This window comes from Lepidochelys kempii, chromosome 14, assembly GCF_965140285.1.
Source record: "Lepidochelys kempii isolate rLepKem1 chromosome 14, rLepKem1.hap1, whole genome shotgun sequence".
NCBI lineage: Eukaryota > Metazoa > Chordata > Testudines > Cheloniidae > Lepidochelys > Lepidochelys kempii.
The window spans coordinates 49,209,712-49,229,767 of NC_136393.1; the positions used below are offsets into that span (position 1 = coordinate 49,209,712).

General features: G+C 63.0%; 3 protein-coding genes across 7 annotated transcripts; all 3 read right to left on the reverse strand.

Moving 5' to 3' along the window:
* Window positions 1-46: 46 nt before the first annotated feature.
* Window positions 47-2,906, reverse strand: LOC144929347 (uncharacterized). Its single transcript, XM_078848664.1, has 5 exons — window positions 2,772-2,906; window positions 2,089-2,444; window positions 1,506-1,841; window positions 965-1,097; window positions 47-210 (listed from the first exon to the last, which is right to left on the reverse strand). The coding sequence occupies exons 2-5, from the start codon at window positions 2,162-2,164 to the stop codon at window positions 180-182; spliced, it is 576 nt and encodes a 191-aa protein (XP_078704790.1). The 5' UTR covers window positions 2,165-2,444; window positions 2,772-2,906; the 3' UTR covers window positions 47-179.
* A 650-nt stretch (window positions 2,907-3,556) lies between these two features.
* Window positions 3,557-7,605, reverse strand: MPIG6B (megakaryocyte and platelet inhibitory receptor G6b). 3 transcript variants are annotated; one of them, XM_078848669.1, is made up of 7 exons: window positions 6,584-7,605; window positions 5,776-6,093; window positions 5,358-5,639; window positions 5,174-5,279; window positions 4,893-4,930; window positions 4,065-4,159; window positions 3,557-3,838 (listed from the first exon to the last, which is right to left on the reverse strand). In XM_078848669.1, the coding sequence occupies exons 1-7, from the start codon at window positions 6,636-6,638 to the stop codon at window positions 3,737-3,739; spliced, it is 996 nt and encodes a 331-aa protein (XP_078704795.1). In that variant the 5' UTR covers window positions 6,639-7,605; the 3' UTR covers window positions 3,557-3,736. The 3 variants fall into 3 exon arrangements, with proteins under 3 accessions (XP_078704795.1, XP_078704796.1, XP_078704794.1); XM_078848670.1 differs by lacking the exon at window positions 5,174-5,279; XM_078848668.1 differs by having other exon boundaries at window positions 5,174-5,639.
* Window positions 7,606-7,695: 90 nt separating this feature from the next.
* Window positions 7,696-19,804, reverse strand: ABHD16A (abhydrolase domain containing 16A, phospholipase). 3 transcript variants are annotated; one of them, XM_078848666.1, is made up of 20 exons: window positions 19,638-19,804; window positions 18,032-18,085; window positions 17,538-17,604; window positions 16,926-17,012; window positions 16,664-16,749; window positions 16,021-16,094; window positions 15,760-15,864; window positions 14,932-15,046; window positions 13,802-13,903; window positions 12,966-13,029; window positions 12,194-12,243; window positions 11,932-12,055; window positions 11,657-11,761; window positions 10,045-10,108; window positions 9,406-9,462; window positions 9,100-9,162; window positions 8,934-9,010; window positions 8,663-8,761; window positions 8,312-8,358; window positions 7,696-7,989 (listed from the first exon to the last, which is right to left on the reverse strand). In XM_078848666.1, the coding sequence occupies exons 1-20, from the start codon at window positions 19,758-19,760 to the stop codon at window positions 7,906-7,908; spliced, it is 1,647 nt and encodes a 548-aa protein (XP_078704792.1). In that variant the 5' UTR covers window positions 19,761-19,804; the 3' UTR covers window positions 7,696-7,905. The 3 variants fall into 3 exon arrangements, with proteins under 3 accessions (XP_078704792.1, XP_078704791.1, XP_078704793.1); XM_078848665.1 differs by having other exon boundaries at window positions 18,032-18,088; XM_078848667.1 differs by lacking the exons at window positions 17,538-17,604; window positions 19,638-19,804 and having other exon boundaries at window positions 18,032-18,088.
* Window positions 19,805-20,056: the final 252 nt, after the last annotated feature.

Sequence of the window (20,056 nt, forward strand, 5' to 3'; positions counted from 1 at the left end):
TGCTGAGGAGAATCAGACACGATCCACAAACGTTATGGTAGGTCCTACATTATGTACTGTAAACAAATCAAAGCATAAACAAAACGTGCACGAGTTGCGGGGGGGGGGGGAATGATTCACGTCTCCCATTGGTAGAAGAAGATCAGGGGCGTTTCCCATGAGGAACCAGTCGCCCTCCATTACAGTCCACGGAGAACAATATTGTAGGTCCTACGGGATGTATCGGAAAAAGAGACACTGTAAACAGAGGGAACCTAGTCTTCGCTGGTCCCAAAGGTGGACTACCAGGCAGAGGCGTGGGGCTCCTGCTCAGGGCAGCCAGCGGCCTGCTCCGCGGGACTGCCGAGAAGAAGGGCGTCGGTCCCCCACTGTGTGCTGTACAGAACCCCGCCTGTAAACACCACCCCAAGGGGCGTTTTCTGCCTCTCCCAGTGGCAGCCGGTGTGGGGGAGGGGGGGCTCTCTTATATTGTGGCACCCTGGCTACAATAGGGTAGGTCCTACACTTTTTTATTGTAAACAAACCCAAACGTCACCGAAAGGGGATATTTTTCATTGACTGCATCATCAGACAGACGGGGGGGTGGGGGGGCTGGGTCCAGTGGGACAAGTTCCAGGGGAACTGGTCCCTCTCTCACCCTGTCTCCTGGGAAAAATCGGGTAGGTCCTACCTTATGTATCCCAAACAAACCAACCTGTAAACGACGACAGGAGTAGGCCGTGCAAAGCACCTTAAGGCTTCGCCAAAGGGGAGGGGAAAGGGGAGTCAGATCCTTCCTGTAGGGCCTACGTTATGTATGGTAAACAAGCCAAGCTGTAAACAAAGTGGGTCAGTGCCGTGTGGACGCAGCCCCTGGGAAGCAGAGGCCTCAGTCCCGCTGGGGCCTGAAAGACAGGAGAGGAGGGAGGCAGAGAAACAGCGGGGCGGGGACAGCAGGGGGCGCTGGCGTTAAAGGGGCAAGTACCTGCCGGCCGGCCGGTCCCGGGATTTCCAGTGCACGTAGCCGATGGCCCCGAGGCTGGCGCTGAGGAAGAGGAAGGCGAGGCCACAGCGCACGGCCAGCCCCGTCATCCCGCAGCCGCTGCCGGGCCCGGAGCCTGCCACGTGAGAAAGAAGCTTGTAGCAGCCACGAAGCCACCGCTGAGATGCGGCCACCTCTGGGGCGGGGCGCGGGGGCTGGTTACGCAGCGATCCCTCGCCCGGCGCTGAGATGCGGCCAGGTCTGGGGTGCGGGGGCTGGTTACGCAGCGATCCCTCGCCCGGCGCCGAGATGCGGCCAGGTCTGGGGCGGGGCTCGGGGGCTGGTTACGCAGCGATCCCTCGCCCGGCGCTGAGATGCGGCCACCTCTAGGTGGGAGCTGGGGTAACAGCCGCAGAGAACACCTTTGCCCACGGCAGGTGCCCGTTAATTTCCGCCCCCCTTGGCCGGTCGCCTTGACCCCCAGCTGAGCTGGAATCGGGCGGAGAAGCGAGGGGGGCACAGGGGCACGGGGAGATCCACACACCTGGACTGGGGGGGCTGGGGCTCTCCTGGGTCCCGTGTGCCCCCGGGTCAAGCTCCAGGCAGTAGCCCCCAGACCGGGGGGGATCCCCAGGCAGATGGCAGCTCCAAAGACCCTCGAGCCGGCTGGAGAAATCCCCTATCGCCACCTTGTTCGACCTCAGGAGCCGAAGGCCAGTGGAGTTTGGGGGCGGCTTCCCATTGAGCTGCCATGTGGCACCCCCTGCTGGGGGTGACGTGGGTCCCCGCTCCCCACAGGGGGCACAGGAGAGGGACACAGACGCTCCCGCCGCGATCGGCTCCTTGGGGACCCCTTCGATGGACACCCCGGCCTGGCAGCCTGTGGGGGCCGAGCCAAAAAAGATGATCCAGTTAATGACCCATCCCCCGGCTGGCTGCTCCCCCTGGGCTGGGCTGTAGGACCCCATCAAAATCCTCAACCCCCTCCCCCTCTTCCAGAGATGGCGAGAACCCAGGAGTCCTGGCTCCCAGCCCCCCTGCTCTAACCACTAGGGCCCCACTCCCCTCCCAGACCCAGGGAGAGAGCCCAGGAGTCCTGGCTCCCAGCCCCCCGGCCGGGCTGTTACCGGGCGTGATGGTCACAGAGGTGGGCGGGGCGCTCTGGCTGGGGCTGGCACAGAAGAAGACCCCCGAGTCGTTCATGTGGAGGGGTTTGGAGTTGGAGGACGGAGCTTGGGGATCCCTGACTCGTTAGGAGCCGCAGCCGCGTCTGAAATCTCCCCTGCAGAGCGTCGTGTGCCCCAGCCGCCGTCACTGTGTAGATCGTCTTCATCCCACCGCTCACACCAGCGCAGACCGGGGTAGCGGGGGATCCACTGCCAGGTCAGCCGCGGCCCCGTCAGGTTGCAGGGCAGACTGACAGTGGAGCCGGCTTCTTTCGTCACCTCTGGGCCTGCGAACACCAGAGCCGGGTGGCTTCTGCCTACGAGAGGGCAAGAGTGATGGGGACCCCTCGCCTGGCGCTGAGATGCAGCCACCTCTGGGGTGGGTACGAGTTGAACAGAAGTTTGGGACAGGAAGTGTAGGGGAAGGGTGCATCCAGCTGACGCCGCAGGGGGAGATTTGTAGGGTGAGAGGAATGGGCTCACCAGCTCTGGGATTTTGCTGGGACCCTGGGAGTTGGGCTCCTTATTGGGCGCACTGGGGCCAGCGCTGATGGCCACGGGAGAGCATCCGCTGCTGAGCCCCCCACTGCCCCTCCACCCACCCAGTGGGGGATCCCAGCCCCACGGCCTGGTTGGCTCCTTACCTTGCTGAGCCCCCGGTGGCACCGCTGCCAGGAGGGCGAGGGCCAGAGGCAGGAGGGGGGGGGGCATGGTGGAGCCGGGGAGGGGTGTGAGCCGTGGGGCACGGAGAGGGGTCTCTGGGCACAGGATGCATCTGCCTCTGGGCAGGGGCTTTGTTCCCACGGCTACAGGGAAGAGGAAGCTGCAGCCAGCAAACCACAGGATATGACATGGGTTCTTGTTCAGTAGCCGTCCCCTGCTGGGACTAGAACCCAGGAGTCCTGGCTCCCATCCCCCACGCTCTAGCCCCTGGGCCCCTCGTCCCTCTCAGAGCTGGGGTGAGAACCCAGGAGTCCTGGCTCCCAGCCCCTCACCCCAACACCCAATTAGCTCCTGGTTTTACCCACTTGCTCAGTTTCCCCCACCTAGTGGTTTGTCCTGTTGCTGCAGCCGCAGGATAATTGTGAACGGGCAGGGTGCAAAGCCGGGGGTCGTGGGTTCAAATCCTGCCCACGGAGGCGGGTGGGCTCAGCGTAAACTCTCCTCCTTGTCAATTGTCCCTCAGTGGGAACGGAGATGCAGCCGCCTCTGGGGTGGGGCGCGGGGGGCTGGTTATACAGGGATTTCTCAGCCAGTGCTGAGATGCAGCTAACTCTGGGGCGGGGCAGCTGGGTGGCACTGCACAGAAGTATGGGGCAGGAAATGAAGGGGATCTGTGTCTGCCTGGACCCCCTCCTCCCCTGCAAGCTTGGGGCCAGGCCCAAAGGGTGGGTTTGTCGAGGACAAAAACGACATCACAGACAAGAGGGTTTCGAGGGCAGATTTTAATGTCACAATCAGTTAACCTGCGGAACTCCCCACCACAAGATTCTAACAGAGATTTACAGCATCTTTCAGCTGAATTTCCCATTACCTGGGAGCCGGGGTGTGAATTGAACTAATGAAGGGGGTGGAGAGAAGAGAGGAGCGGAGCCGGCTTTGGTGGGGGTCAGAAAATAGTGGCATAAACAGTGGCACCGTGAGGGGGAGGGGGTGGGGCACAAGCCACCAGGGGGTGCTGGACTTCAGCGTAAAGCAGGGTGCCTGGGACCTGGGGAGAGAAGGGTTAATGAAAGTTACAGAGATCTCCCCCTGCCCTGCCCCTCACTCCCGACCCACAGCCCCCTGACCCCCCAGCTCTGCCGGTGCCCCTCCCTCCCGACCCATAGGCCCCTGCCAGCCCAGCCCTGCCCCCACCCAGCTCTGCCAGTGCCCCTCACTCCCGACCTGCAGCCCCCTGCCCCCCCCAGCCCTGCCCGCGCCCCTCTCTCTCTCACTTTGCTTTCCCCTCTCTGCGGCACGAGGCGTCTTTCGGTCGATTTGGCTCCGAGCCGGGGCTCTTCCAAGGGGGATAAATTGGGCCCGGCGGCTCCTTGGCACAGGATGGAGAGAAGGAGGAAATGGAGAGAAGCAGGGATGGGGGAGGGGGGATCGAACCAAGGAGCCGGTTGACCTGGGGAACTACCCACCCCTGGATTCTTACAGCCTGAACATGGCTGGGAAGGTTACGGACCCAGCGGCTTGGGCAGGGGACCTGGGATGCCTTCTGCACTCAGACGGGGAGGCGGGACACCGGGGTAGCTGGGCCCAGGGCTCCCGGCCTGTGGTGGGATACCGGGGTAGCTGGGCCCAGGGCTCCCGGCCTCTGGTGGGAGCGGTGGGACACCGGGGTAGCTGGGCCCAGGGCTCCCGGCCTGTGGTGGGATACCGGGGTAGCTGGGCCCAGGGCTCCCGGCCTGTGGTGGGATACCGGGGTAGCTGGGCCCAGGGCTCCCGGCCTGTGGTGGGAGCGGTGGGACACCGGGGTAGCTGGGCCCAGGGCTCCCGGCCTCTGGTGGGAGCGGTGGGACACCGGGGTAGCTGGGCCCAGGGCTCCCGGCCTCTGGTGGGAGCGGTGGGACACCGGGGTAGCTGGGCCCAGGGCTCCCGGCCTCTGGTGGGAGCGGTGGGATACCGGGGTAGCTGGGCCCAGGGCTCCCGGCCTCTGGTGGGAGCGGTGGGACACCGGGGTAGCTGGGCCCAGGGCTCCCGGCCTCTGGTGGGAGCGGTGGGATACCGGGGTAACGGGCCTGCGGGTGGGGCTTGGGTTTATTTCTCTCTCTCACCTGTTTCATTCTCTCGTTTGTTTCGATTCCGTCGGTTCCTGAAAAAAGAAAACGGGAAAGAGACAAGATGAAAACACGGTTCCCCCCACCCCGATCCCCGGACTCCTGGGTCCCTTCCCCCACCCTATGGGGCTACCACTCCCCAGACTCCTGAGTCGCTCCCTCTTCCTCTCCACCCCAAGCTGGGGCTCTGCTCCCCGGACTCCTGGGTCCCTCTCTCTCTTCCCTCTCCATCCCCTGCTGGGGGCACCGTTCCCCGGACGCCTGGGTCCCGAACTCACCTGCCCCGCCTCTGTCTCCACAGACGCCAAGCGCCCAGCCCTGCCCCGATGACAACCAGAACCGCCGCCGGCACCGCGACCCAGATCCCCCACTCAGAGCCGGGGCCTGTAACAGAGGCAGGGTCAGAGCCGGCAGGCGGCGCTGTGGGGCAGGCGGGGGCGTGTGTGTGGGGTGGGGGGCTACCTGTGGCCCCGAGGGGGGGCGCCACGCAGAACTCAAAGCCCCCGGAGGAGGCGTGGAGCAGACGGCATTCCCAGCGCCCCACGGCCGCCCGCCGGGACGGGTCCAGCCGCACAGTAGCCCCCTGCTCCCTCTTGGTAGCCCAGCGCCGGTTGCCCAGGGGCCGGGAGTCGAGGAACCAGCGGAAGGAGGCCGGAGCGGCCAGCGGGGGGCAGCGCTGGCATCGGAGGGTCAGGGCCGAGGGGGACGTCTGGTTGGAGGAGACGGTGAGGTTGTTCCGACAGCCTGTGGGGGCAGATGGGGGTCAGCAGGGGACGCTGTGGGGTGCAGGGCGGGGCCCTGGCTTGGGAGCCCCCAGTGCTGGCGGGGGGGGGGGCTGTGGGGAGCCCCTGGTGACCAAAGCACGGGGGTCTGGCCTCACCTCCTGTCACCTCCAGCCGGATGGGGGGCTGGGCCCCAGACTCCCCGAGGCAGAGGAAGGTCCCCGAGTCGCTCATGCCCAGGTCGCGGAGCAGCAGGGACCCCAGGGCGGAGGGGTGGGGGTCCAGCCGCCCCCTGAACTGCGCCAGGGGGGGCTCCGGCCCGGGGGGCAGCCGGGCGATTTCGAGCAGGTCTCCGGGAACGCCGGCGCATTTGGGGTATCGGGGGGACCAGACCCAGCGCAGCCGGGAGCCCGAGGCCCCACAGGGCAGCAGGATCTGACCCCCGGCCCCCCGCACCTCCAGCTGTGGGGGGGAACCTGGAGGGGGGAGAGGGTTAGCGGTGCCCCTCCCTCCCGACCCGCAGCCCCCTGCCAGGCCAGCCCTGGGCCCCCCCAGCTCTGCCGGTGCCCCTCCCTCCCGACCCACAGCCCCCTGCCAGCCCAGCCCTGCCCCTCCCTCCCGACCCGCAGCCCCCTGCCAGCCCAGCCCTGGGCCCCCCCAGCTCTGCCGGTGCCCCTCCCTCCCGACCCACAGCCCCCTGCCAGCCCAGCCCTGGGCCCCCCCAGTTCTGCCGGTGCCCCTCCCTCCCGACCCACAGCCCCCTGCCAGCCCAGCCCTGCCCCTCCCTCCCAACCCGCAGCCCCCTGCCAGCCCAGCCCTGGGCCCCCCCAGCTCTGCCGGTGCCCCTCCCTCCCGACCCGCAGCCCCCTGCCAGCCCAGCCCTGCCCCTCCCTCCCGACCCGCAGCCCCCTGCCAGCCCAGCCCTGGGCTCCCCCCGCACCCCCCCAGCTCTGCCATGCCCCTCACCCCGCAGCGGGCCGGGCGCCAGCAGGGCCAGCAGGACCCAGACGGCCGAGCCCATCGGTTCTGGGCGTCTCCCCGCCGGGGCCCACGTCTTGCTCCCGGGCAGGAACCGAGGTGGGGGGGCGGATGGGGGGAGCCATCATGGTTCCTGTCCCCGCAGCTGAGTCAGGGACCGGTGCCCTTATCACAGCAGCCCAGACTTCCCCCGGCCCAGCCGCGCCGGAGTCTGCCCTGAGCCTGAACCAGCTGGTCGCTATGGCGTTGACTCTGAACCCTAATGATGGGCATCACCACTGCTGTTCGTGCCTGTGAACGCCCCCTCCAGCGGCCACCGCTTGCCTCTTACTGAACTGCCCTCCTGGGGGCTGAAATGCCCCCCACTGCCCCATCCGCTCCTGCCCTGTTGACAAATGGCAGGGAATCATGGGGCAGAGAGTTCTCCAGGTGAAATCTAGTGTGTCTGACAGCTGCCCCTGCGAACCAGTCCCTTTATTGTGTGGCAACGAGTTCCCCAGGTGAACGAGGCGACGCACGTCTCAGGAGACCAGCACAGAGACATCGGTGGGGTTCTGGGAGGCCCGCAGGCTAATTACAGGCTGGGGCTAGTGGCAGCGAGTTCTCCAGGTTAACAACCGGTCACAAGAGAGCATCCCCCGTCCTGTTTTGATCAGAGGCTTACAGGTTAATTAATGCCTTGGCTTGTGGGAGAGAGTTTGCAGGCTAACGAGGTGCTGAAGGGCGTAAGTGGGTGACCCCCAGGCGAACGGGGCTCAGAACCTATAGTGGAGAAGAGGTCCCACATGACACGCTGCGGCCAGCCGCCCTGGGAGATAATTTGGCCCCACATCCAGCAGCTGGGAGTTGCCCAGGCCCCCGCAGGTCTGATTTGAAGCAGCTGCCAGGATGAACGTTCGACACCCACCTCGCCCCTACTCCGCCCACCCCGGGGCGCGAGAGCCTCCACCCCGGCAGGCCTGTGAGCGAGGTGCTGCCCCCTGCTGGAGGAAATTGGATCGACTGTGCGTCGGGGCCCCTGGTGGCCGGGCTGTGGATCGAGGCATGGGGGGCTGCCCCCCCCAAGCTGGCTGCATCGCCGCAGACAGACAGACCCGAAGTACAAAAAATACCTTCTTTACTGTTAATTTCTCCAGCTCGGGGGGCCCCCCAGGTTTGGGGGTGGGGGCGGATTTACAGCGTGCGGAGGGCAGGGGTGGGGTCTACACACAGCAGGGATGGAGGGACCCGCTCCATATAAAACAGACCGACGGTGGGGTGGGATGTCAGTGCAATCCACGGGTGTGTGTGTGGGGGGGGTGGCCCCCCGGCTACAAGTGCCAGGGCAAGCGGAAGGCGTGGGGGGGCAGTGGGGTACAGTGTGTCGCCTCGAAGTTCCGCAGGTGTTTCCGGGCCTGGGGGGCAGAGAAGAGGGAGGGAATCAGTGAGGGGGGGCAGGAGGGGACGCTGCCAGTCCCCTGCTGCAGCCACTAGCCGGGGAGAGAACCCTGGTGTCCGGGCTGCCAGCCCCGCCTGCTCCAACCCACCAGCCCCCACTCCCCTCCCAGAGCCGGGGAGAGAACCCAGGTGTCCTAGCTCCCAGCCCCGCCCCCCCCCGCTCTAACCACTAACCCCCACTCCCCTCCCAGAGGCAGGGAGAGAATCCAGGCGTCCTGGCTGCTGGCCCCCCCCCCCGGACCCCTGGCACTGGGAGGGGGGCTATCGGGGTCCACTCACCAGGAACAGGGCCAGCTGCCGTCGCCCCTCAGGCGTCATGTCGTCCCCTGGGGGAAGGCAAAAGGTCAAAGGTCAGGCAGAGACTGGACCCCCCGCTGGGGCTGATTCCCCTCTAACCCCCCCCCCCCCCCAACAGCCCCATTGGCCGCTACCATTCCAATTATCCGCCCCAGCCACCCCCTGGGTGGAGATCCTGCCCCCCCTCTTCCAACGAACCCCGCCCCCCCCCCCCATGGGCCGATCCCCAGCACCCGCACTGGCTGGTTCTGAGCCCAACGATCCTCCCCCCCATGCCAAGCTGATTGGCTGGAGCTGCGGCCCCGGAATCCCATTGGCCGCCCCCCCACTCACCCACGCTCCAGGGGAAGTGGCCTCCGTGCTCGGCCTGGTAGGAGCTCAGCACCGACAGGCACCAGTCCTCGTCCACCTCGTAGGAGCTGTACACCGAGGCTGCGGAGAGGGGGCTGGTTAGAGTGGGGGGGCCAGGATGCCTGGGTTCTCTCTCTCTGGCTCTGGGAGAGGAGTGGGGGCTAGTGGTTACAGCAGGGGGTCTGGGAGCCAGGACTCCTGGGTTCTCTCTGGCTCTGGGGGGGGAGTGGGGTCTAGTGGTTAGAGCATTTACCTTCCTCCACAGCGCTGGAAGCTTCTAGCCATTCCCGAACGACTCGCGCCCCCTCCTCAGCCATCACCTTGGGGTACCTGGAACGGGGGGAGGAGGGTTAGACATGCAGCGTTCTGCTGGTGCCCCTCACTCCCAACCCCCAGCTCCCTGGGCTCCCCCAACTCACCGGTGCTGGAGGAGTTTCAGCAGCAGGTCATTCCCCCTGTTCGACATGATATCTTCCGGGACCCTAAAGGCACACCAAACAGGGGGCAGAGTTAAGGGTATTTTCCAGACTCTTCACTGACATGAGTTTGACAGTTCTCTGCATTCTTTATATGGCACACTAGAACTCCAGAATCCACTCCCAGAAACCCATTAGACCCCACTTCCCTCCCTCAGCCAGGGATGGAACCCAGGAGTCCTGGCTCCCGCCTCCTTCTCCTCCCGCTCTAACCACTAGACCCCACGTCCCTTCCTGACTTTTACTCACGTGGTTGTGATAATTTCATCCTTTGTTCTTCTGACCAGCAACACGGGCCCCTGGTATCTTGGGAGCCAAAGGAAGAGAAATAAACTGCTAAGCAAGGCCACATGTCCGGGTGGCGTGGGTGCGGGGGAGATGGTGAATTAACAATTATCACGCATCCAAGGTGAGAGACTTCACCAGTGGCAAGCAGTCCCAAGGGATAGTCCAGAGGGCCAAGATCGTGGATGGGTTCAAGGGATACCGTTAACCTGCAGAACTCCCCGCCCCATGATATAGTCCTGATCAACCTGCCACTTGATACCACAGGCCAGGATTCAGGAAGAGGCTTCACTATTGGTTTTCACTGGGCTATGGAGCCAGCTGCCACAGGATACGAGTTTGGCGGGATTAGGGGAAGAAAGAATTTAGCCACTAATATGCATGAAATAACGTGGCAGGCAGTTCCACAGGTTATCAGTAATGCCCAGAGTTTAGCAGGGCTGGGCACAGAGATCGGGCTTCATTTGGATGTTCAAAACCACACCCCATTGCCCGGGGCTGGGTTCTTATGAGCCAAACACCTGCAGAGCGCCACCCTGTGAAGCAGACACTTGTCAGGTCTCAACTTCCCCCAGCCGTCCGCGCCTCAGTTCCCCTCTTTACCTGCAAAGCTGCTCGCCGTTGTTTAAGTTCAGATATTGCCTCACCGTCCTGGTGACCAGCCCTCCTAGGACATGCAGGTTTCAGAGGAATTAGAACTCAAAAACAAAATCGTTGAGAATCGAGTATTCCCTAGCCACAAACACCCAGGGGTGTTTCATCAACACAATGCTTAATAAATAGGTTTCTAAGGAACAAGCAGCATTGAAGCTACCTAGCCAGTGATGCCCAGGCTCTGCTTCCAAACAGGTGCCATGTAGAACATTAGTTGCAACAGTGGTTTTATTTTTATTTATTTATTTTTTTAAAGCTAGATTCAGCCAAGACCTTTCCCCCTAAAATTTCAACCAGGAATTAATTCAGCAGTGTTCTCCAGGCTGGATTACGCAGGAGACCAGACCAGATAACCACAATAGTCTCTTCTGCCTCAGTTTCCAAGGTGTGAAGAGAGAGCTCAGAGGGACCTAAGGAGCTGTGGTGGGGTACCAAATGTGAGCTGCAACAGCAATAAACAGGTTCCAAGGAGTAAGAGATCAGATCAATCTAGCCGTCTGCGGCACTGATCTGCCTCCAAACAGGTGCCATATAGAACATCAGTTGCAACAGTGATACTGTACCAACGCTCGTTAACTCGCTGCAGTGCGATACAGACCAGGAGGTCTTACACTGCGCATTTCCAGGATCTCGAAGAGCTTTGTGAAGGAGGTCAGTCCCATCATCTCCATTTTACAGATAGGGAGACTGAGTCACAGAATGGTGACGTCACCAAGCAGGCCAGGGAGAGCTGGAAATAAAACTCAGGTCCCAGAGTGCAACACTCTTTCCACTAGGCCACGCGACCTGGATATCAGAGTAATCTAGCCCCACATTGCGGCTGCTGTGCCACCAAGCAGGTGCAATACAGAACATCACTTGCAACAGTGACTGTATATTGCATCTAGACTGTGAACAACGATCGTTAAGTTGAAAGCGGCTCGTCACTAATGAGCGATAACTGTAGCCAGACGCTGGGAGCTGCTGATCTGATCTCTGGCAACACAGCCAGGTCCATGCATCGCTGCAGGTGCAGGATACAACATTGGTTGTAACAGGGACAGTTGTGTTAACAGTGGAATGACCCATTTTCCGCAAAGGGAGGATATTAATCCCCCGCACAAATGGCTAATGGAACCTCTCACCGGGGAGAAGCAGCTAACCCCCGCCTACCACCTGATAATGGAAGCTTCCTCCTCTTCCGCAGCCAACTGGGTTTGTCCACCCCGACGGCCGCACCACATGGGATGCTCCAGAATAGAAGGGCTCAGGGGGGAATTCTGAGTGGCTGGGTGGGGGTCACATGACCTGCTAGGGGGGTGGAAAGTGGGGGAGCTGTGAGATGGGATAGGCCGGTGGGTTCTCAGGCTAGTCCATGTGTCTGAGGCAAGGGGCCAAACCACACGGGCAGAGGGGAAAGGGGTGGGTGAGGGAAAAGGGCCAAACCATGTGGGCGGCATGGAGGGGAATGGGCTGAAGCATGCGGGAAGAGCTGAACCACTGGGGGGCAGAAGGGAAGGGGGTGGGAGGGGAAAAAGGGCTGAACCATGGGAGCAGAAGGGAAGAGGGGGGTGTCGCTTACTGCAGCTCTCCGGCATGACCTTGAGCGCCAGGGGGATCAGGTCGTCGAAGGAGGCGTCCAGCACCAGGGCGCTGATGTCTGGGTACGACATGGCCGCCCACGTGGCTGCAGGAGAGAGGGCAGCGTGTCAGCAGCGGGGGGGTAGATCAGCCCCCCTGCCCCCCATACGCTCAACCATAGACACCTGCCTGGGGCAGGGCTTGGATCTGTCTCCCCCTTCCAACCCTCCCCACATATATGGTCCCTCCCCCCCCCTCCCCGACTCCCCCCAGTACCTGTGAAGCCCCCGATGGACCAGGCGTACACCACGATGTCCTCGGGCAGGAAGCCCAGCCGGTGGATGGCGTATTGCATCACCACGTCCATGGCGTTGGCCTCGTTCTGCGGCAGGGGGACGCCCTGCGGGGGAGAGCGGCGGGGTTGGGAGCCCAGACGCCTGGGTTCTCTCCCCAGCTGTGGGAGGGGAGTGGGGCCTAGGGTGAGGCTGGGAGCCAGGACTCCTAGATTCTATCCCACCCCGGGGACCCTTGGACTCACCGTGCTGCCAGCGAAGCCGGGGTGGTTCCATCCGAGCACCGAGTAGCCGGCTGGGAGGGAGAAGCAGGGAGGGGGGTTAACATGGGGCCAAGCGCAGCATGAACAGAACCAACCGGATGGATGCCAGAGAGATCATCAGTTGCAACAATGTGTGGGGAGCTGATGGGTAGTTCCACTGCTGAGTATGGGGGGGGGCACAACTCACCCCCTGATATCCTGGAGTTTAGGAAAACCTTTGCCCCCCCAAACTGCCCCCCCCAAACTGGAGTGCCCTTGGGCAGATGGAAGGGTGGCGGCCCCAACCCCCCTCCCTGAATAGAAATGGATCCTTCCCAATCAACCCCATCCCATGCAGAGAAATGGACTGGTCCAAAGAAAGGTTACCCGATTCCTGCACCCCCATTCTGCACAGTGATATGGATTAGTCTAACCAGGACCATGCCAAGGGAAAGTGGATTGGCCCAAATGGGGCTGACCTAACCTGTCCCCCCACATCCAAAAAACTGGATAGGTCTAAAGGCCCTCCACCCCAACCCCCTATCCCAAAGCAGAGGAATGGACTAATCCAAAGGGAGACTCCCTTCCCCCCCCCACCTCCACCCCCATCCAGAGCAGGTAGATTGGTCCAAAAGCAATGACCCCCCCCCCGCCCCATGCATAGCAGTGAACTGGTCCAAGCAGAGCTGTGCCCCACTCCTGCCAAAGGGATCGGATTCTACCAAAGTGGAAAGCGGGGGGGGGGGGGGGAATCACCAGTGATGCCGGATCGTACCATCCAGGGGGGTGGGCAGGCAGCCGACCTCATAGAATCCAGCGTTGCCTTCGCAGCAGATCACCTGTGGGGGATGGGGGGGACAGAGGGGACAATGAGGGTCCTGCCTGAACCCCAACTTGGGCACGTCCATGCGGCCTCCCTAAAATCAGATCCAGGATCCCCCCGCCCCAGGACCCACTCTGAATTGCTGCAGCATCACGGGGCGGCTGCTCCCCAGCCGCCCTGCCCCAGAGGCAGCTGCACTGGGGTGGTGAGGAAGTCGTCCCTAGGTAACTCCCCCACAGCTGCAGGTCCATTTCAGGCCAGTGCAGGGCGTCCGGTCACTGGCTGGGCGACTGTTCTCAAGTTGTCCCCCCCCCGCCGGCTGGTTGGCGGAGCCCCCCCAGCAGGGGGAATTACGAGTGCAGCGTGAAGACGGGCCCCTCCCTTGGGGCGGGTGAGTTGGCTCAGCCTGGCCAAATTTGGACCCCAGCTGGGCTCCGCGTGCCCCTTACGCACTGGGAACGGAGCTGCTATGGAGACGGTCGGCTGGGAGACAGGAAAGCGTTACACCGAGAGAGAGGCCCCCAACCGCCCTGGCCAGGGCTCTTTTTGCTAGGAGTTACTGGCACTTTCTCCCACCAGCCATCTCCCCGGTGCTACCCCACCTCCTGCTCGATCCGCCCTGCTCCCAGGACGGGGTTCGCCCCTTCACCGGGGATTGCCCCCCCCGCCCGAGTCCCTGCTTTCCGGATCCAGATCCCCCACCCTGTAGGCGCGACCCACATGCCAGGCTCGTGGGCGCGGGATCCCGGCTGCACCGAGCCCCCTCCGCCGAGCAGAGAAACGCTCACCAGTTTCTTGCCGTGGGGCTCGGAGCTTTCCCGACGGTCCATGAACATCGTGTCAATCTCGTTGCCATCGCAGGCTAACAGCTTGGCTCGTTTCCCGTTGTACTGGGCCGCCGGGGGAGAGAGTGGAGCGGGGTTAAACCAGAAAGTCAGGACTCCTGGGTTCTCTCCCTGGCTCTGGGAGGGAAGCAGGGGCAGGGCTGGGAGCCAGGATTCCCGGGTTCTCTCCCTGGCTCTGGGAGGGGAGCAGGGGCTAGTGGGTTAGAGCGGGGGCAGGGCTGGGAGCCAGGATTCCTGGGTTCTCTCCCCGGCTCTGGGAGGGGAGCGGGGGAGGGGCTGGGAGTCAGGACTCCTGGGTTCTCTCCCTGGCTCTGGGAGGGGAGCGGGGGCAGGGCTGGGAGCCAGGATTCCTGGGCTCTCTCCCTGCCTCTGGGAGGGGAGCGGGGGCTAGTGGGTTAGAGCGGGGGCAGGGCTGGGAGCCAGGATTCCTGGGTTCTCTCTCCGGCTCTGGGAGGGGAGCGGGGGAGGGGCTGGGAGTCAGGACTCCTGGGTTCTCTCCCTGGCTCTGGGAGGGGAGCGGGGGCAGGGCTGGGAGCCAGGATTCCTGGGTTCTCTCCCTGGCTCTGGGAGGGGAGCGGGGGCAGGGCTGGGAGCCAGGATTCCTGGGTTCTCTCCCTGGCTCTGGGAGGGGAGCGGGGGCAGGGCTGGGAGCCAGGATTCCTGGGTTCTCTCCCTGGCTCTGGGAGGGGAGCGGGGGCTAGTGGGTTAGAGCGGGGGCAGGGCTGGGAGCCAGGACTCCCGGGTTCTCTCCCTGGCTCTGGGAGGGGAGCAGGGGCTAGTGGGTTAGAGCGGGGGCAGGGCTGGGAGCCAGGATTCCTGGGTTCTCTCCCTGGCTCTGGGAGGGGAGCGGGGGCTAGTGGGTTAGAGCGGGGGCAGGGCTGGGAGCCAGGACTCCCGGGTTCTCTCCCTGGCTCTGGGAGGGGAGCAGGGGCTAGTGGGTTAGAGCGGGGGCAGGGCTGGGAGCCAGGATTCCTGGGTTCTCTCCCCGGCTCTGGGAGGGGAGCGGGGGAGGGGCTGGGAGTCAGGACTCCTGGGTTCTCTCCCTGGCTGCACCCCGTGCCTCCTGGACTCACCTCCTCCACCAGGCGGGCCTGGCCCTGCAGGAGCATGGGCATGACCGCTTTCTGCAGCAGGTAGACGGAGCCGGGATACAGCATCCTCCGCCCGAACGTGTGCGCCACCATGTAGCTGGGGGGGGCAGAGGGAGGCGGGAGGTGGGGGCGAAGCCATGCCCCAGCCCCTCCCTCAGAAGGGAATCCCCACTCCCCCCGTGAGATCTGCCTTCCCCGCCCCCCAAGGAGATCCATTTATGGTCAGGGATGAATCTCACACTCCCTCCCCAGCCAATCAGCATCCGGGATCCACAGATCCAATGGCCTGAAAGTCCTGTGTCCCACTTACCCACAGCCAATAAGCAGCAAGGGGCACTCCAGCCAATCAGAAGGCAGAATTCCGCCCCCTCCCTCAACATCCCAAAGCCAGTTGAAGGGGGGGCAACCAGAAGCCACTGAGCTGCACTGCCAGCCAATCGGCAGCCAGGATCCCCTCCCAGAATTCCAAGTCCCGCTCACCAGCCCTCAGCCAATCAGCATCCTTCCCGCTCAGCATTCCAGAACCACCGGGGCCCGCTCAGCCCCGCGGCCAATCAGCAGACAGGACCCCTCCATCAACATTCCAAAGCCAGCTCCCCCTCCACCGACTGACCAATCAGCATCCAGGAGTCCTCTCCCCCCTCAGCATCTCCCATGATGCCCTGGTGTTGACCCCATGACTCCCATAAATGCCTTGGGTCTCCCCAGCTTCCAGGAACCCCTCCAAGCACTCTGCTCCCCTCCTTCCAGCCAACGGGAACCCAGGATCCTGCTAAGCCCCTCCCCCGGGTGCCAGGGGGCGGAGCCTACCTGGCTATCTGGCAGGGCAGCTTCTTGATGGCGTGGAGGAAGCCGTTGGCCACGCTCCGGTGTTTGGGCTCCGGCCGCAGCAGCGAGATGCCCCGGGAGTCCGACCTGCGGGGCAGCAAACAAGGGGCTTACAGCTGCGGGGGCTGGGAGCCAGGACTCCTGGGTTCTCTACCTGGCTCGGGGAGGGGAGTGGGGGCTCGTGGTTGGGGGGGGGGGAGGGGAATGGGAGCCGGGACTCTTGGGTTCTCCCCCCTCACCCACCGGCTAGAGGCCTCGTCCCAGCGGAAGTCCACGGGCCAGCTCCTGAAGTCGAAGTTGTAGCTGGCGAGTTTCTTCTGCAGCAGGGAGAGAGAGAGAGAAAGGAAGGAGGGTCACAGTGACCGAGGGGTGTGCCGAGGCTCCCCCCTGTCCCCGGCTGGAATGGGTCATTCCATCTAGCCCCCCACTCCCCAAGGCAGAGTGAGCAGCACGTTGGCACCCCCTGCTGGCCGGGGGCTGCTATGGCAGGTGAGCTCAACCCCAGCGTGGAGAGGGAGGCCACGCGGGGAACCGAGCCCCATGGGAGGTGCAGCACGGAGGGGCCGGGCCCGTCAGGGATCCTGGGAAATGGGGTGGCACCAGGGGAAGCCACAGGCCACAGACTGGAAATGGCACGGGGGTGGGACGGCCATCATGGGAGATACAGGCAGGGCTGGCCCCTGAGCATTCTGGGAGACCATGGGGGGAAGCGGAGGCAGAAAAGCATCATGGGGGAAGGGTTGCCAGGAGGGGACTGCAGGGCGTCGTGGAAGCTGGGTGGGATTGAGCCACGGAGGATCATGGGAGACATCCCCCTCGGAGGAGGGCTGCATTGTTGCCCCCCTGTCGTAGGGAGTGGTCGGGGTCCCCCCCCCACCCCCTTCACCTTGATTTCTGGGGTGCCGATGCGGTGGCTATCTTCCAGGATGGTGATGAACTGGATGTACTGGGGGTTGGTCCAGCGCCCAATGCCTGCGACAGAGACTCGGAGTTAAAGACGTCTGGCATATCCAGAGAGAGAACCCAGGAGTCCTGGCTCCCTCCCCCAGCCCTAACCACTAGCCCCCACTCCCCTCTCAGAGCAGGGAGAGAACCCAGGAGTCCTGGCTCCCAGCTCCCCCACTCTAACCCCCACCCCTACTCCTCACCTCTCAGGCAGGCAACCCCAGCCAAAAGGAGCAGCATGGTCCCAGCGTAGTGCGAGAAAGGAACCACCTTCGACATGGTCAGGTATCCTGCGGGGGGTTGAGAGGCAGGTGTCCATTAGCCAGGGTTCAGCAGGCACCCAAGCTGCGCCCCCCCGGAAGGGGTCAACCTGGAGTGATGCAGCCACCTCTGGGGTGGGGCAGCTGGGGAACAGCTGCACATAATGCTGCACAGGGACGGCTCGCCCAGCACTGAGATGCAACCACCTCTGGGGGGGGGCAGCTGGGGAACAGCCGCATGTAACGCTGCACTGAGATGGCTCACTTGGCATGAGATGCAGCCAGCTATGGGGCGGGGTCTGGCAGTAGCCCAACGACACCATTACATTTTGGGACAGGAAGTGAAGGGGAAATCGCAGCTATGAAGATAGCTGCAGGGCGGGACATTTAAGGCAGGCAGAATTGGGAATTGAGCAAGGGCCAGAGGAGAGCGCCCTTTGCTGACCCCCCCAGTCCCGCTCCCGGCAGCGCAGCTCCCCCTAGCACTGCCCTGGGGCCAGCCCTGACCACCGGGGAGAGCGCCCCCTGCTGACAGGGCAACGCAGCACCCCCTACCTTTTCGGTACAAATAGAACATAGCCAGGGGAGAAGTGTAATAGGAAATAGACCAGAGAACCGACGCCTGCAAGGAACAGAAGAGAGGGTCAGTAGGATGATACAGCCAACAAAACCCACCCCCAGGAGGCCTGGGTTCTATCCTGGCTCTGGAAGGTGTGTGGGGTGTAGTGGTTAGAGCAGGGCGGGTTGGGAGCCAGGACTCCTGGGTTCTATCCCAGTTGTTGTAGGGAGCGGGGTCTGGGGTTCACTGCAAGGCGGGGATTGCAGGCTGCCACAGGGCTGGAGTATCTAACCGAGCCAGGGCCCCTGGGACAGGATTAGAGACAAACATGTTTTCACTGCACGGAGTGAGTCATTGCTTCCCTCTGGGACAGGTTATGGAGGGGTGAGAGGAGCTGGGCAGTGGGGTCTAGTGGTTACAGCAGGGGCTGGGAGCCAGGACGCCTTTGTTCCACTGAATGACCCAGCCCCGAAGGTGCAGGGGGACTCACCAAGGCCAGGATGCTGTCAGCATGTTTCTCCAGCGTCCGCGGCTGGTAGTACGACTCCTGGCGGGAGAGACCCCACGTCATTTTGAGCCCCTGGGGGTTCACGTGACCAGCAGGGTGTGGGAAACTCTGGGAGTTAAGCCTCCAAGTTAGATGGGGGCAAACCCAGACAGATCCCCATCCTGCCACCAAGGAGCCAACAGGGTGTTATGAGTTGGGAGGGAGAGGGGGCATGCATCATAGAGCTGGAATCAACGTGGGGCCCATGGCGGCGAGAGAGACAGCGATACCATGCCAACCTGGACCACACATCGAAGGACCAGGCGGCCATTTTGCTGAGGTCACATGGGGGGGGTCATGCCAACCCAATACCTCCTGTGTGACAAGACGGCGGCCATACTGGAGACATGCCAACATGACGGCTCACGGAGGGGAAAGCAGCTGCCGTTTTAGAGTAACGCCAACCTGGCGCTGCGGAGGTTGGAGGGAGGGGGGTGTCAGCCATTTTGGTGACGCCACCCTGGAACTGGGCCAACCTCGTGCCTCTGCGGTGGACATGAAGCAGCCATTTTGGTGACGCCATTTTGCAGTCAGGCCAACTTGGCACCTCAGGGATGGGGCCATGGCAGCCATTTTGTTTACATCGCACCGGAGTCACACCAAAACGGCACCTCTGGGGGATGGCGTCATGGCGGCCATTTTGGCCGTGCCACACACAGGAGTCACGCCAACCTGGCGCCTCTGGGGGATGGCGTCATGGCAACAGGGTGGGACTGGGAACCAAGGTTGGGGGAATATTAATGTCTGGGGGGCTGGGAGATCCCCCTTTCCACTATCTGATATGGTAAGATGCCCCCTTGGTCCTCTCCTCCCCCCATTTCCTACAATAGTCTGACCCAGGTGGATATTCATACCCTAAGGCATGGAAGAGATCATGCTGGATAATGGGGGGAACTGGATTTCTTCAAGGACCGCACACAGTGGACTGACCCATTGGGATATCAATGCACTAGAGCCTACGAGAGACCATGTACACCCATGTCCCCTGCCACCTTCCTACTGAGTGGTGTCGCCTGAGCGAGTGAGAGCATCGTTATCTCAAAGGCTAGGAGCTACCATATATCAGGTGCAAGAGAGTCGCACCCCCGTCCTACAATGGTTTCTCCAAGGCAGTACCAATAGCCATGGGGCTTGGACGATACCATTGGATAACGGGGGGGGAGGTCCAACTCTTTGTGACCCCCCCCAATTTCCTACAATGGTCTCCCCCAAAAGGTGGTGCCGATCAATACCATATTGGATCATGGAAAAGGAAAGGGGTTCAGCTCACCCCCCTCCATTTGCTACAATGGTCTCTCCCAAGGTAGGGGTATCATTCCCCTGGGGATCCCATACCGGATAACGGGGAGCAGCCCAGAAGACCAACCCCCTCTCATGTTCCATTATGGTATCGACCAGAGGGGTATCAAGGTCCTGGGGCTCAGAAGATTACATGATGGGCAATGGGGAGCTGCCCCTCTTCCCTGCCATAGTCTTGCCCAAGTCCCCATAGGGATAACGGGAGCCCGGGCGATACCATTGCCTCCCGCGGGGGAGGAGGCGGACTCACCCAAGAACCATCCTGGGCCCCCTCGGCTGCCTCGTCCCCGTCCCCAGAGGGCCTGGCCGGCCCCCGGTCCCGATAGACCCGGTAGAGCCGCGGCCCCAACACACAGCTCAGCAGCTTCGCCATCTTGGCCCGGACCAAAGCCGGGGGCCGGGTGGGAGGGGAAAAGGAGCGCCTACTTCCGGGTTCCCTACAGGAGCCCGGGGTGGACAGACTTAACCAGCGGATTTCAGAACGCTTCCCTCTGGGAGACGGCTCTTAAAGGGCCAAGCCGCCGTTTTTTCGTCCCCACACCCTGCTCTTAAAGGGCCAGGCGTCCATTTTCCCCCCTCCCCTCCCCCCCCTCAAATTTAGTCCTGTGGTGGGGGACGAAAGGGGGTGTTGCCACGACTACGGCCTGGGTCGCACCAGCCTGGCACCTC